The sequence below is a fragment of the Lolium perenne genome, chromosome 3 (genome assembly GCF_019359855.2).
Source record: "Lolium perenne isolate Kyuss_39 chromosome 3, Kyuss_2.0, whole genome shotgun sequence".
Classification (NCBI taxonomy): domain Eukaryota; kingdom Viridiplantae; phylum Streptophyta; class Magnoliopsida; order Poales; family Poaceae; genus Lolium; species Lolium perenne.
Window position 1 is genome coordinate 138910172 of NC_067246.2, and position 17439 is coordinate 138927610.

The 17439-nt window shown below is 43.8% G+C and overlaps 1 protein-coding gene across 1 annotated transcript; it reads right to left on the reverse strand.

Annotated features, from left to right (window-relative positions):
• Positions 1-15957: 15957 nt before the first annotated feature.
• LOC127342585 (germin-like protein 1-1) lies at positions 15958-17004 on the reverse strand. Its single transcript, XM_051368557.2, has 2 exons — positions 16785-17004; positions 15958-16684 (listed from the first exon to the last, which is right to left on the reverse strand). Exons 1-2 carry the CDS (start codon positions 16900-16902, stop codon positions 16155-16157), a joined length of 648 nt encoding a protein of 215 aa, XP_051224517.1. The 5' UTR covers positions 16903-17004; the 3' UTR covers positions 15958-16154.
• Positions 17005-17439: the final 435 nt, after the last annotated feature.

Genomic DNA, 17439 nt, shown 5'->3' on the forward strand with positions numbered 1-17439 from the left:
GTGGGGAGGGGGCCCATAGCCCCTTCTGGCCTCCTCTCCTTCGCGTACATCTTCGTCCCGAAAACCTAAGCTCCAGAGGATAGTCGCGAAGAGTCACAGCCGCCTCTGCGGGGCGGAAAACACCAGAGAGAAAAGAGCTCTCCGGCAGGCTGAAATCTGCAGGGGAAATTCCCTCCCGGAGGGGGAAATCGACGCCATCGTCACCGTCATCGAGCTGGACATCATCTCCATCGTCATCACCATCATCTTCATCATCATCACCGCCGTCTCCACCGCTTCACATCATCACCGCTGTAACAATTAGGGTTGGATCTTGATTGTTTGATAGGGGAAACTCTCCCGGTATTGATTTCTACTTGTTATTGATGCTATTGAGTGAAACCATTGAACCAAGGTTTATGTTCAGATTGTTATTCATCATCATATCACCTCTGATCATGTTCCATATGATGTCTCGTGAGTAGTTCGTTTAGTTCTTGAGGACATGGGTGAAGTCTAAATGTTAGTAGTGAATTATGGTTGAGTAATATTCAATGTTATGATATTTAAGTTGTGGTGTTATTCTTCTAGTGGTGTCATGTGAACATCGACTACATGATACTTCACCTTTATGGGCCTAGGGGAATACATCTTGTATTCGTTTGCCAATTGCGGGGTTGCCGGAGTGACAGAAACCTGAACCCCCGTTGGTATATCGATGCAGGAGGGATAACAGGATCTCGGAGTTTAAGGCTGTGGTTAGATTTATCTTAATTACTTTCTTGTAGTTGCGGATGCTTGCAAGGGGTATAATCACAAGTAAGTATTAGTAGTCCTAGGAAGGGCGGTGCATTAGCATAGGTTCACCCACACAACACTTATCAAAACAATGAAGATTAATCAGCTATATGAAGCGAAAGCACTAGACTAAATTCCCGTGTGTCCTCAAGAACGTTTGGTCATTATAAGTAAACAAACCGGCTTGTCCTTTGTGCTAAAAAGGATTTGGCCACTCGCTGCAATTATTTCTCTCGCACTTTACTTACTCGTACTTTATTCATCTGCTACATCAAAACCCCCTGAATACTTGTCTGTGAGCATTTACAGTGAATCCTTCATCGAAACTGCTTGTCAACACCTTCTGCTCCTCGTTGGGATCGACATTCTTACTTATCAAAAATACTACGATACACCCCCTATACTTGTGGGTCATCACTTAACTGGAAGTTTATGCATCTTAGTATGGGTTCCCTCTAAACAAACGTCATAGGGGTTATGCCGAGGCTGCCTCCGTTGAGAGTGAAATAACGTGAAATGAGGTGAATGTCCGGCCCAAGCCCTGTGCAGTTCCCAGGCTGACGGTTTGTCTTCACTGGGAGGCCAAGCTCATAGGGAGAGGTGCCTATACTAGGGTATGTAAGTGAAAGGTTATGGTTGATGATCCGCGTACTGAGTTACGATTATTCAGGGTTATCCCTGACGGATGTAATCAAAAGTTGTGGCACAAGTGTACAACCTCTGCAGAGTGTGAACCTATTCGAATAGCCGTGTCCACGGTTACGGACGATTGGAAAGGCCATACTGTTCCGTTGTCAGATGTTTTCTTAAAAAGGAATGATGAATTGAAATGGTGACTTGACTTGAATCACAACTAAGTTGTGGGAATGACACTAATGTTCCCACTTGAGTTAGTTAGCAAATGAAGAGTCTTTTATTAAATGCTTATGAACTAAAATTGGCTTTATGCAAATAAACCTAGAACTTAGCACCCTATTAATTAAATTGATGGTACTTACACTAGTATTAGTTTGCGAGTACTTTAAAAGTACTCACGGCTGTGTCCCTGGCTATTCAAATGGCCAGACTATGAAGAGGAGCAGCAATATCAAGATGACGGCCAGCAGGACGTCTACGACAACTAGGAGTATCTTCTGACGTCAAGCGTTGCCTGTGGAATAGATAGTCCACTACTACTTCGCTTCCGCTACTTGTTATGTTTGTTGATCATTAGATCAACTATTTGTGTAATATTGGATCATGTGATCTATTATTGTAAGACGACTATGGTTTGTAATGAATGATGACTTATGATATCAACTGTTATGTCTCGCAACAACAATCTTCCTGGGATTGCGATGTATGGCATAATGGGCATCTGGACTTAAAAATACGAGTGTTGACACGCTCCTCCCTCGCGCGTCCATGGGATGTCTTTATGTCCAATTCCATGTCCAGCTTCACGTCCATCTTCTTGTCCAGCTGCTCCTCTCCTCCTCGTGCGATGCTTGGTTCCTCTTCATACCTGATCATACATAAGTAATATGACTTGTGTAGTATAAAATTCTCATCGATCAAAGTATAACTCAGGAACAAGTTCACCTGTTGTTTAAGTAGCTTCGCACGAGCTCGTGTCATTGGTCCAATCCTGACTTCATTGGACTTGAGCTTCACAGCAGCATTGTCTTCATCTTGCAATGACGGAGGTAGTAGTGTGGTAGGGATGTCCTCATCACCGAAACTCCGAACAAACTTCGGTCTCCATCTCATATTCCGAATCTACTTATGTGACATCGAACCTTAAGCGCGTCACCCTACGGTTCGTGAACTATGCGTACATGATCGAGACTTCTCTCCGACCAATAACCAATAGCGGGACCTGGAGATCCATAATTGCTCCCACACATTCAGTGATAACTAAGTGATCGATTGAACCATTAACATACGATACCGATTCCTTTTGTCACACGATACTTTACTTGTCCGAGGTTTGATCATCGGTATCTCCATACCTAGTTCAACCTCGTTACCGACAAGTACTCTTTACTCATACCGTGGTATGTCATCTCTTGTGACCTTATCACATGCTTGCAAGCTAATTAGACGACATTCCACCGAGAGGGCCTAGAGTATATCTATCTGTCATCGGGATGGACAAATCTCACTCTTGATCCATATGCCTCAACTCACACTTTTCGAATACTCAATCCCATCTTTATAACCACCCATTTACGCAATGACGTTTGATGTAATCAAAGCATCCTTCCGGTGTAAGTGATTTACATGATCTCATGGTCGAAGGACTAGGTAACTATGTATCAAAAGCTTATAGAAAGATGAACTTAATGACTTGATCTTATGCTACGCTTATTTGGGTGTGTGTCCATTATATCATTCACCTAATGACATAACCTTGTTATTAACAACATCCAATGTTCATGATCACGAAACCATGACCACCTATTAATCAACAAGCTAGTTATACAAGAGGCTGATACGTCCATCTTGCATCACTATTTTATATCATAATTTACTGTTATTCATTGATATATTTCATATTTAGAGATGATACTTATGTTATTTCACCTATTTTGCATGTTTCATGATTATTGGAGAACTACTCACCGGAGTCAGGATTCTGCTGGAAAAAATGCCGTCAGGATACAATATTTCTGAAGATCAACAATTGACGGAAAATATACCGAAGCTCCTATTTTTCCAAATGACAGAGCCAGCCAAAAGGGGAGGCCGAGGAGGGCCGCCATGGGCCCTCCCCATAGGCCGACGCGGCCACCAAGGCCTGCGCGCCGCCACGTGGGGAGGGGGCCCACGACCCCCTCGGCTGTCGCCCTCTCGCGTACTTCATCTCCGAGAAACCCTAAGGTGCGGGGGGGACATCGAGGATAGACACCGCCGCCTCCTAGAGGCGGAAAACACCAGAGAGAAAAGAGCTCTCCGGCAGGGCAGAAATCTGCCAGGGATATTCCCTCCCGAAGGGGGGAATCGTCGCCATCATCACCGTCATCGAGCTGGACTTCATTGGGATCATCATCATCATCATCCCCACCACCGACACCGTCATCTCCACCGCTGCACCTCGTCTCCGCTGTAACATCTAGGGTTGAATCTTGAGTATTTCATAGGGAAAACTCTCCCGGTGTTAATTACTCTTTGTTATTGATGCTATTAAGTGAAACCGTTGAATCAAGGTTTATGTTCAGATTGTTATCCATCATCATATCACCTCTGATCATGTTCCATATGATGTCTTGTGAGTAGTTCGTGTAGTTCTTGAGGATATGGGTGAAGTCTAAATGTTAGTAGTGAACTATGTTGAGTAATATTTAATGGTTTGATATTTAAGTTGTGGTGTTATTCTTCTAGTGGTGTCATGTGAACGTCGACTACATGATACTTCACCTTTATGGGCCTAGGGGAATGCATCTTGTATTCGTTTGCTAATTGTGGGGTTGCCGGAGTGACAACAACCTAAACCCCCGTTAGTATATCGATGCATAAGGGATAGCAGGATCTCAGAGTTTAAGGCTGTGGTTAGATTTATCTTAATTACTTTCTTGTATTTGCGGATGCTTGCAAGGGGTTTAATCACAAGTATGTATTAGTCCTAGGAAGGGCGGTGCATTAGCATAGGTTCACCCACACAACACTTATCAAAATAATGAAGATTAATCAACTATATGAAGCGAAAGCACTAGACTAAATTCCCGTGTGTCCTCAAGAACGTTTGGTCATCATAAGTAAACAAACCGGCTTGTCCTTTGTGCTAAAAAGGATTGGGCCACTTGCTGCAATTATTATTCTCGCACTTTACTTACTTGTATTTTATTTATCTGCTATATCAAAACCTCCTGAAAACTTGTCTGTGAGCATTTACAGTGAATCCTTCATCGAAACTGCTTGTCAACACCTTCTGCTTCTCGTTGGGTTCGACACTCTTATTTATCGAAAGTACTACGTTACACCCCCTATACTTGTGGGTCATCAGAGGCTTACTAGGGACTCCTTGTTGTTTACATGACACACATGTATCAATGTTTCGGTTAATACAATTATAGCATAGGATGCAAACATTTATCATAAACATAAAGATATAATAATAACCATTTTATTATTGCCTCTTGGGCATATCTCCTACACTAATTTCATCTTTATAACCACCCATTTATGCAGTGGCATTTGATGTAATCAAAGTACCCATCCGGTGAAAGTGATATACATTATCTCATGGTCGAAGGACTAGGTTACTATGTATCGAAAGCTTATAGCAAGATGAACTTAATGACTTGATCTTATGCTACGCTTGTTATGGGTGTGTGTCCATTATATCATTCTCCCAATGACATAACCTTGTTATTAAGAACATCCAATGTTCATGATCAGGAAACCATGATCATCTATTAATCAACAAGCTAGTTTAACAAGAGGCTTACTATTGACTCTTTTATGTTTACATAACACACAAATATTAATGTTTCCGGTTAATACAATGATAGCATGGGATGCAAACATTTATCATAAACACAAATATATAATAATAACCACTTTATTATTGTCTCTTGGACATATCTCCAACACGTACGTCGTCAAAAATATTTGATGTCAAAGATTGGAGACATCCAGACCGTCTAATCTCTCAAAACATTCCCTTGATATCTTGCCATCCGCGTGGTCTACTTTCCTCCACATATGGTAAGCGTCAATTACTTTGAAAATTCGATGTAAGGAGCATTAACACACTGACGTTAGATAAGGAAGTAAAATAGATTAGTAACCGTGAGATCGCACTATCAAGGATGGCCGAATCACCACAATCAATTGGAATCAATTGGTTTGGTAATCAATAGTGCAATACTATACATACCTAATTTTTTTTACGGAACAACCGCTACGGGCTGACGTTCAGTCGATTAGGATGTTAGAAAAGTCTCCAATTCAACAATCCCTTCTCTCCCAGCGACGGGCCAATGGCAACACGAGCGACAAGGTACCCCGTAATTTTTTATGCTCCATGCTTGTTTTACACCAATTCATATATGTTCTGTTTACACTTTGTTGCACTTTTACCTGATTTTAGGCACTAACCTATTAACAAGATGCCACAATGCCAGTTCCCCCTTTCCTGCTGTTTTGTATTACAGAAAAGTTGTACAGAAAATATTCTCGTAATTGGACGAAACAAAAGCCGAAGTCAATATTTTACCGAAACAAGGACGAAGTAGGGAGGGGGGACGAAGAGGCGCAGCAGGTCGGCCAGACCACCCTAGGTGCGGCCTGGACCTGGGCCACGCCTAGGATAGTCTAGGCCCACCAGGCGCCCAACCAACCTAATTCCTCCGCCTATTTATACATCTTCTCGGGAAAACCATGGAACCCGAGCCTCCATCCACGAAAAGTTCTGTCGTGGCCGCCATCACGAACCCATCTCGGGGGGTTCTGAAGCTCTTCTCGGCACCCTGCCGGAGGGGGAAATCATCGCCGGAGGCATCTACATCGCCATGTCTGCCTCTGAAGTGATGCGTGAGTAGTTTATCCCTAGACTATGGGTCCATAGAAGTAGCTAGATGGTTGTCTTCTCCACTTTGTGCTTCATGTATCGATCTTGTGAGCTGCCCTACATGATCAAGATCATCTTTATGTAATCATATATGTTTGGTTTGCTGGGATCTAATGAATATTAAATACTATGTTGAGATTGATTATATATTCATGTCGTATGTTATTTGTGATCATGCATGCTCTTCATTGCTAGTAGAAACTCTGGCCATGTGGATACTTGTGACTCCAAGAGGGGGTATTTATGCTCGATGGTAGGTTCATGCCTCTAGTTTTCTGGGAGAGTGACTTTATAACTTCTAAGATTGTAGATGTGCTATTGCTACTAGGGAGAAAACAACAATGTTTTATCCAAGGGTAATTCTATTATTTACTTTACACACATTGCTTAATGCGATAGTCTGTTGCTTGCAACTTTATACTGGAAGGAGTGCGGTTGCTAACCTTAAGATGGATTATTAGTCATAGACGCAGTTGAATTACGGTCTATGTATTATGTTGTAATGCCCAATACCAAATCTCATAGTAATCATATTCTCATGTATGGTCGATATTATGTCAATTGTCCAGCTGTAATTTGTTCACCCAACATGCTATTTCTTTATGGCAAGACACCTCTAGTGAACTGTGGACCCCGGTCCTTCTTCCTTTACTGATAAATTCAACTGCAATCATGTTATGTTTACTTTCTGCAAACATCTCCTTCCATTCGATACGTCTAATCCTTTGTGTTCAGCAAACCGGTGAGATTGAGAACCTCACTGTACTTTGGTTGTGTTGTGTGTAGGTTCCACGTTGTTGTTGATGCCGGTAGTGCGTCCTGCCACTAGTCAGCCAACAACACCTTCAGAAGGCATGCCTTTCTCCTACTGGTCGATTAAACCTTGGTTTCGTACTGAGAGAAAACTTGCTGTTGTGCTCATCACACCTTCCTCTTGGGATTCCCCAACAACGTGCCTGCGTACTACGAGCACACGCCATCAAGCTGTTTTTCCGCGCCGTTGCCAGGAAGAAAGAGGATTTCTGCAAGGGGAGTCTCTCATCTCCAATCTCTTTACTTTGTTATAGTTTGCTTAGTTTACTTTATTTTGTTTTGTTTGCTTTCATTATATCAAAAAACACAAAAAATTAGTTTACTTTTATAGTTGTCTTTATATCAAAAACACACAAAAAATAGTTTCTATTATAGCTGTTATTTCTGTTGCTTAGTTATAATTTTGCTAAAATGAGTATTCCTGAAGTTGAGGTTCGTTCTTTTAAGCAACAAGGGGTGAGAAAGTTTGAAAGATGCTTGGTATAGAATAAGTAATGCTCATCATAGATGTACTAAAAAGTATTCTACCCTGATCCTCCTTATAATTTTTTTTGTTGGTTTATCTAGTTAGAATAGATATGTTTTGGATACTCTCATAGGGGGTAATTTTCTGGGTGCTCCCGCTTTGGAAGCCTGCAACTTAATTGAAAGCTTGGTAGGAATCCCACCTACTAATGTTGTTAAAACTGAGAACACTTTGGAGGATGCTATAGAAAGACTAAGCTCTCTAGACAAAAAATTGCCAAATTGCCTTGGTAATGCTAGCCAAATTAATGAATCCATAGAAACTATCAATAAAAGAGTCACTGTTCTAGAAGCTAGCAATACCCATGATAATATAAATCTTAGGATTGGTAAGCTAGAGGAGGCTATGAAACTTTAAGTTCAACTTTTTCTTCTCTTGGGTTTAAGAAGGAGAAAGCTTTTTTTGGTAAAAGAGCAAAAATTTATGTATATTTCCAAGGCACCTAAACCAAAACCCCATAATATGCTTAAATTTGATTTTTTTAGTACAACTGAGAGTGGCTTACATGTTGAATCATCTCCAAGGGTATCTAAAGTGCCTATTTTGACAAATTGCATTTTAGAGGAAGTGATTGATCTTGATGCTTCTTCACTTGATAATACTTGATGCTCGCATTTTTACTGCGCCTAGCTGAAAGGCGTTAAAGAAAAAGCGCTTATGAGAGACAACCCATGTTTTATTTACAATAATTTTCTTTTTGTTGAGTCTTGGAAGTTATTACTACTGTAATGACCGCTCCTTATCATTTTTATTTTATTTTTGTGCCAAGAATAGCCTCTAATAGGAAGAAAGTAATGTTTAGGGAAATTGTTGTCCTGAAAACAGATTCTGTGCTGTTACCATAAAAATTCATAAAAATAGCTAGAGCAGAATTTTGAGCTGTCATTTTTATGCATATTCCCCATCTTATTATCTAACTTTCATTCGTCGACCACTTTTCGAGATGAGCAACAGAGGATTTTCTGAAAAATCGATTTTTACCTGCTGTTATGTTTTGACAGATTTCTGCACTATTTGCATTCACCTCTTAAATCCCCCCTTTTTAGTTCTTTTGATCAAAGAGCTTTTTTAAAGGTTGCTAAAAGTTTCCTCATGGCTGCCATCGCCGAACCCATCTCGGGGGTTCTGAAGCTCTTCCCGGCACCCTGCCGGAGAGGGAAATCATCGCCATGCCCGCCTCCGAAGTGATGCGTGAGTAGTTCATCCCTGGACTATGGGTCAACAGCAGTAGCTAGATGGTTGTCTTCTCCACTTTGTGCTTCATGTATCTATCTTGTGAGCTGCCCTACATGATGAAGATCATCTTTATGTAATCCTATATGTTTGGTTTGCTGGGATCCGATGAATATTGAATGCTATGTTGAGATTGATTATATATTCATGTCATATGTTATTTGTGATCTTGCATGCTCTCCGTTGCTAGTACAAACTCTGGCCAGGTGGATACTTGTGACTCCAAGAGGGGGTATTTATGCTCGATAGTAGGTTCATGCCTCTAGTTTTCTGGGAGAGTGACTTTATAACTTCTAAGATTGTAGATGTGTTGTTTCTACTACGGTGAAAACAACAATGCTTTATCCAAGAGTAATTCTATTGTTTACTTTACACACATTGCTTATTGCAATAGTCTATTGCTTGCAACTTTATACTGGAAGGGGTGCGGACGCTAACCTGAAGGTGGATTATTAGTCATAGACGCAGTTGGATTACGGTCTATGTATTATGTTGTAATGCCCAATACCAAATCTCATATTAATCATCTTGTTATGTATGATCGATATTCTGTCAATTGTTCAGCTGTAATTTGTTCACCCAACATGCTATTTCTTTATGGAGAAACACCTCCAGTGAACTATGGACCCCAGTCCTTCTTACTTTAGTGGTAAATTCAACTGCGATCATGTTATGTTTACTTTCTGCAAACATCTCCTTCCATTCGATACGTCTAATCCGTTGTGTTCATCAAAGCGGTGAGATTGACAACCTCACTGTAAGTTGGGGCAAAGTACTTTGGTTGTGTTGTGTGCAGGTTCCACGTTATTGCTGACGCCGGTAGTGCGCCTGCCACTAGTCAGCCAACAACACCTTCAGAAGTCACGTCCCTCTCCTACGGGTCGATTAAAACTTGTTGTTGTTGTGCTCATCACACCTTCCTCTTAGGTTTCCCCAACAGCGTGTCTGCGTACTACGAGCACACTACATCACAAGGTACCCTGTGATTTCCTCCGACGCAGCGCGAGCGGCCAGGTTCACACGGCGGCTCGACACGGTGACCTACTGCGGTGGTCCGACGCGTGGATATGAGATATCTTCCGTTGAACCGCGGCGGGCTCCTCCAAGACAGCGGGGCGAGTCCCACGTGCAAGTAGCCGCAAGCTCTCGGTCGCCTGTGCGCGTCCATCTCTTGGTCGTAATCAACAGCACTGCAGGCTCTCTGTCTCCGCTGTAGCCGGTTTTGGTCAACATCGGCGATGCGGCCGGTTCTTGATCACTCTAGCAAGAAAGTCTGGTGCCCGATGTTGTCCAACTGTGCGACGTCGTCTAGCGCCGCTATCACCGTCGCGGTGGGCGGAGTGGGCTCGAGCGAGAGTGCGTCATGAAGTGCCTGCATCGCTGTGTAGATGTTCATCTACAACTGGCGCTCCCACTGCAACCTTTGGACATCCGCCTTCGCGACACCGTCCTCCGTGGAGTGCGCTATCAATTTCTTCTTTTTTTCGATAAAGGGAATATATTAATATCGAGAGATACCAATTACACCCAGTCTCTGCAACAACGCACCACGCTAACGGCACTACGGATGCACACAACCAAAAAAAGGAAAAGAAAACTACGAAATAAAAGTCCCGCTACAGTATCACGGACCTAACAACAGCAATACATCCACCACCATGACAACACCTGAATTGCAGACTCTCCAAAAAACACGCCTCCAAGAAGGGAACAGTGCTCCAACACCGTCGTCGCCCGATCAAAGATCTTAGGTTTTCCCCACTCTCAAAACAATGCCTCCACCAAGGTCACCGCCAGACATCAATTTCTTCTTAACTTCTACCTTCATGACACCGCCGGCGATGCTGTCTTCAGATGATTGCGCTAGCAGTTTCTTCTTAACTTCTCAAGAGAGGAGGTAGATTAGATTAGATGGCTTCCACGTTCGTCATCCACATCTGTCCGTAATAATCTTCGGTAGGTTTAGGTGTAGCATTACTGATTGGTAATACAATACATGAAAATCAATAAAGACGGTGGAGTTCGGGCTTCCGCCCACTAGCCGGAGGTGGCAGCCTGGAGGTTGAGCAGGGAGTGCCAGATTAGGGATATATCACAGCTCAAAATGGTAACTGAGGCCCAGCCCTGAGATTCAGGATTTAGTCGATGGTGTCATCCCAAGGTGATCTGCGCTCGTGGACTGCATACTCTCCACCGACGGTTCTCTTGCACATGCCATGGCCGGCAGTGGAGATGTGCTCTCGGTCTGCTTGTTGGGAGCGCATGAGGACATGCGCATCGGCGTCGTTCGGGCGCACATCAGTGCGCAGGCAGGTGGTGCTTCCTCGGTCGACTTCTTGCTAGCGTTGGACCCCCGGTGTCAAGCTGGCTGATTAAAGCTTCTTCGTCTGCCTTCAACATCGCTGCCACTCTCTCAGTCTCTCCTACCAAAGGGGAAACACATGTGTCATTTCTCATTCTAATTTTTCATGTGTTACATTTACGGAGTCTTAGTTAACTGAGGTACGGTATGAGAGAAGATCCTACCATGGAGCCTCTATTTTTCTTATGAATTTCAGCTAGGACAGTAGGTTTTGAGTCTGCACCTAGCAACCTGAAGAAAGTTTTCTCACGTTCTGATAAAGAAGATAAGACAGATGGAGACTGGTCTAATCGAACTTTTTTTGCTTGCTTGATATTCTGATAGTCAATTTCTTTAAATATTGCAGTATGTTAGATTAAAAATTTCACATTATGCATATGATGGTTCTTGGAATTTTAATATGTACGATGATTCTAAGGATATAAAACAAGGATGTCTGGAGACTCAGTATTGTACTGATGCTGTACAAACTTGCTACATGCATGCAACCTAGGTGAGCATATAATCTCGAATTTTAATATAGAGCATTATTTTTCCTGACACTAAAATATTAGTGGAGCTTTATTTCATACATCTATCTATTACTATATAAATTACAGGCATCCATATTGTTATGTCCTCTCATCAATGTTGATATCTGATACTGCACTAACGCTACCACTGTCCGCATCAGAATCAACCCAGTCACCTGGAACAATTCAACCTGAACTGCTTTGTGCCCGTGGTCCATGGATGATGTCTCATGTAATGCTCTTGGGCTGAATTGTCTGAAGTCAATCGGTGCGGTTGAAATTTACCAAGTTGGCAGGGATGATTTAAGGATGAAGCTAAAAGTCCTGCCGTAGAACATAAATGGTGGCAGAGAACAGAATGAAGTGGATCTCCAGGAAAATCTTTCTTAGAATTCAAGTAATCTATAGGGATATGAGGCAAGGGCTTGATCTAGAATCAAGGTCGAGGTAACAAGCATCTAAGCGTATGTCAATGTGTATTTTTTACTATCTTGCAAATAGAGTGTAAAATTCCAGATGTATAACATTCATGACCACAAGAGAAGGGGAGAAAGCCATGTTGAACACAAAGAAGAAGAGGAGATGCCAAGTAGAAGGCAAGAACGCGGAGGGAAGGAGGGGGCAAACTGGAAAGGGATGAGCTTGGTGCTGATGAGGGCACGAACTAATGCCGAAGTCAAAGAAAGTGACCGGTAGCAGTGGCAAGGACATATGAGAGACACCCCGCTGGTATGGGTGTTAGAAAATGTAAATAATATTATGTCAGGTATTTGCAAATGCAAGTTTCATGATCTTAGTTCTTATTGCTCGCTTCTAGAAATTGCCTGTACTAACCTGCCAATTGGTCATTTTAAGCCTTGAACCCGTATGTACGCACATATTGATCTGGGCGGATGGTATTCATCAATAAAGTCAAGCAAAACATTATTATTTTCAATACATTTGTGCTTCCAGCTTACCGATTCAGATACATTTTTTTTAATTTTTTCAATAAAAGGAATATATTAATATCAAAAGATACCCATTACACTCAGCCTCTGCAACAACGCACCACCCTAATGGCACTACGGATGCACACAGCCAAAAACGAAAAGAAAACTAAGAAACAAAAGTCCCGCTACAGTATCTCGGGCCTAACAACAACAATACATCCACCGCCAAGACAACACCTGAAAAACAGACTCTCCAAAAACGACGCCTCCAAGAAGGGAACAGTGCTCTAACACCGTCGTCGCCCGATCAAAGATCTTAGGTTTTCACCCTGAAGATAGTCCCCGCTCTCAAAACAATGCCTCCAACAAGGTCATTGCCAGACACAATCAGTTAAGGCCAGACCTTGGGTTTTCACCCTGAAAGGTAGGACTCTGAACTTCACATGTGTTGTCGCCCCCACTTTCATACCGCTGCTGTGAAGCCCGGAACACCAAGCAAGTCCCTCAACAGCGCGGAGACTTGAACCTCCCTTAGCTAGTCCTCCCCTCCGGCCTTCATGAAATTCTCTTCTTCCGACTTTCATCATGGATCCATAGTCACTTGATGTCAACACAGAAAAAGAGCTTCGCGCCGCTCCCCCCAGAACCAATCGGTCGGAATAAAAGCATGGGTGCGCACGATCGAATACCACCGATCCAGCAAACTCCAGGCAAAAGCACTGTTACATTCGCCGGCGGAGCCTTCCGGAACTCAACACTCCGGCCAGATCACGAGTCCAGGCCTCCGGTAGGTCCTCCTCTTCACGCAAGAGAGGCCCTAGGACCGCCGCCTTTATTCAGGTCGGACCCCCACGTCGGCGACCACCCTGGGCTGGCCACTCCAACCCACCACCGGCGACGCCATCGCTGGCTTCCAAGCCCCTCCATCTCGCCGCCGGAACGTGGTGATAGATCAATAGATCCACCACCACCAACTGCAGGCCGATCCTCTCCGGCGAAGAAGAGGGTCACCTCCACCGTCGAACCCAAGGCTGCTGCCCCGGGCGTCCTCATACCGCGGGAGAAGCCCAAGATCATAATCCCTCACCGGCGAGAGGCGGGGGGAAATTGGCGCAGGCCATGAGCCTGGCCGCCGCCCACCACCAGCCCCTGTCGGAGTGCTGCGGAGAGCTGACGGGAGGAGGGAGGCCGCAGCGCTGGCCGCCGCCGCCCATCCCAACCGCGCCGGCCGAGGGAGAGCCGACGGGAGAAGGGGGCGCAGTGCAGGCCACCCCCGCCGCCCAACCCATCTGCGCGCCCGCCATGCGTCGAGGAAGGGGATCCGGCCGCCGTCCACCAGGCGTCGACGAGGAAGGGCCCCAGCCGCCGCCACGCCCCGAGGATCTTTGCCCCGGCGGCGCTAAAGGCGGCGGCGGCGGCGTTTAGGGCTGGGGAGTTACGGGAGGCTGGGGAGGTGACCTTCACCGGCTAATATATAAAAAAAATGGCCGCTAATAGTAATACGACAGAGCATGGCTTTTCAAAGGGAAGGTGAAGCCGGCCGGGAAGTGTAATCAACCTCCAGAATATTCTCCCTATGTGATTATCTATGTGTATTAGTTAAATTATATTATTGTGCTCATTTCGGAGAAGCACAACAAAGTTCCTTTAGGTGCAGCCGCGTGATCATCACCGCTCCAATTAAGTGTACCTAGAGGATACATGTCTCTGCTGCATATTATATGCGAAGTAGAATCTTATTACTTTGAAATATTAGGCGACATGAATTTTTTATGTGTATTGTATTTACATGTGTGGAAAAAAATATAAAATCATTCGCAAAAGAAAAGATTTCCGTAGCAACGCACGGACATTCAACTAGTGTGTAGTTTCTCACTCTTACACATTAAATAAAAAATTATACCACAAGAATATGTGGAAACTTTTAAATTTTAAATAGGCAAAAATTGGGACCATAAGCACGCCTATATTCACAATCATGTATGTATGAACCATAGTTGTTTGTGAAATAAACTTGAGAAGCTTGTCGTGATAGCCGCAACTATATTTGCGACAACACAATCATAGACTGTCTGTGACACGTATGTAGGTTAAATTTAAAATTTATCGATGTGGTTAAGATTTTTGATCCATACCAATGCATGCGTTTTTAACAATTTATCACCCAATGCAACGCCACATACAATTTTCCTATGCATATCTATACATACCAAATAATAAATAAAATAAGGTTTTTCTGACATTTTCGTCCTACTAGAAATTGTACCTAAAGTTCCCACTATTGCCACCCTTAAGCCACATACTGGTTCGTTTTTGTTATTATTATCTTTAGAAAACCGGACGTGGTGTTCGACCGGATCAAGCGAAATTCTATAACATTTGCCATCTACATCTTTGATTAATTCTTACTACATGGCTTTATTATTTATATATGATAATTATTTATTTCTTGGACCTATGCCATGAAAAAAAACTATAACATTTGCCATCTACATATTTGATTAATTCTTACTACATGGCCTTATCATTTCAGTAATTATTATGAAGTATCATATTGTTTTGGAGTGGATATTATGTATTGTCTTCTAAACTTTTGAGTTTATTAATATGTAATGAGATTTGATTACTGATGGGGCCGTCGGTGTCTCAAGCCTATTCCAAGAGAAAAAAAAAACCATTGATTTTTGAAGCAATGGAGTATACATTTCTCGAAATAGGCTTTCGCCCCGTTTTATAAATAAATGAATGGAGTATATATTACTAAATGGGCATATATTGTTTATAAATAATTGAATTCAATTTTAGCATGTGTAAATTATGTCGTGTAGCAACGCACGAGCTTTGTTCTAGTAAAAGATAAAACATGGAAAACCTAGCAGGTTATAGATCCACTGACAAGGACATTAAACTAAGTTTTATTTTGGATAAAATGCCAGAAAAAACTAATGTAACATACACATCGAGGAAGGTAGCTACTGAAATAAAACATACACTAGGCAAAACAAAAACAGGTTTGTATTATTATTCTGAAGACAAACGAATGTAACATACTCCTTCCGTCCCAAAATGTAAGGTGCTTAAGGATTAGATAAAAGTCAATATATTTTAAGTTTGACCAAATTTATACTCAAAAATATAAATATTTACAATACTAAACCAACATGAATAGATTCACCATAAAGTATATTTTCTTAATATGTCCATTCGATATTGTAGATGTAAATATATTTTTAAGTATTTAGTTAAAATTAGTAAAGTTTAACTTTTAACCAATACTTAGACACCTTACATTTTGGAACAGAGGTTACATTTTGGAACAGAGGGAAGAAATGAACTACACGTTACACATCTCACTCCACTTGGGCATCATTTATTCAGTAACCAAAATGGACGATTCTTCTCTGCAGAAGAAACTGATGTAGAGTTGGTGACGGACGGAGGCGCCCTACTTGAACTTGGCCTTGATAGCGTCCACGTGGCCGTTGTCGATCCGGAAGGCCTTGGCCAGCACGTCGGTAGGCACCGGCGGCGCGGCGGCGAAGAGCGTGGTGGCGATGGCCTGCGTGCCCTGGAGCTGGCTGTTGAAGCCAGCGATGACGGAGGCTGGGCCGTATCCCCTGTTCTGCTGGAAGTGCACGAGGCCGCGCGGGAAGACGAAGACCTCCCCGACGGTGATGGTCTTGGTGAAGAGCTTGTTGGCCGTGGTGATGAAGCCCACCTCGAGGGTGCCCTCGATGACGAAGATGATCTCGGTGGCGCGCGGGTGGGTGTGCGGCGGGTTCTGCCCTCCCGGCGCGTAGTCGATGCGCGCCATGGAGACGCCCAGGGTGTTCACCCCCGGGAACGACATTACGTTCGCCGCCGTCACGACCGACCCCGCCGCGTTGTTGGTGTTGCCGGCATTCTTGAGCCCCGCGAAGAAGAAGTCGTCCGCGGTGATGTTGGCCTTGCACGGGAACCCGTTCAGCTTGACCGCTGCCGCCATTCACACCACGCATACACAGTACCGCGTCAGCGCAAAGATACAGCAACGCAGTTGACAAATCAAGATGAAGCATTTAGCTGGGTAACTCACGGGATGCCATGTCGGCGACGCAAACGTCTTGGAGCATGTCGGGGTCGCCTGCGAGGGATGGGGCGGCGAGCGCGAGGAGGACGGCGGCGCAGAGGACGGGAAGGTGAAACCTCGCCATGATTGACCGCTCAATGCTGGATAGCTATCAGTGCTTCTTGGATCTGGGTTGAGCAGAGGTACATGAGCTGGTACTTATAGGCAGCGTGATCTTTTTGTATGGCATCCCCATTTCAAAGGTCAAGCAGCGTATGCTACCTCTACGACAGGGTCAGATGGGGAGGCCGGGAAGGAAGCAAGAGGTTGCGCATCCGATTACACTAATTTGGAGCCGATGGAGATATGGTTGTTTATGCAGTACTGCTTCTTGAAGGCTACCTGCTACACATGCCTATCCGTCATTGAATCCATCCATGCAGCCATGCTCCGTCCACCGATGCAGCGCGGCGTCAGTTTCTGCGCGTCGCAACGTGGAGGAACAGTAGCGTACGGAAATGGCCAATAATCTATCGGGAATTCGGCATTCCTAATCTACCACTCGTGTTAGTTGCTGCGGACGATGGTGCCCGGCTCTCAGGGTTCTACGCATAAGGGCATCTTCAGCGGCGCGACGCATTTCGGATGTCCAAATTATTCGTGGGCGTTCGTTTGCATCACC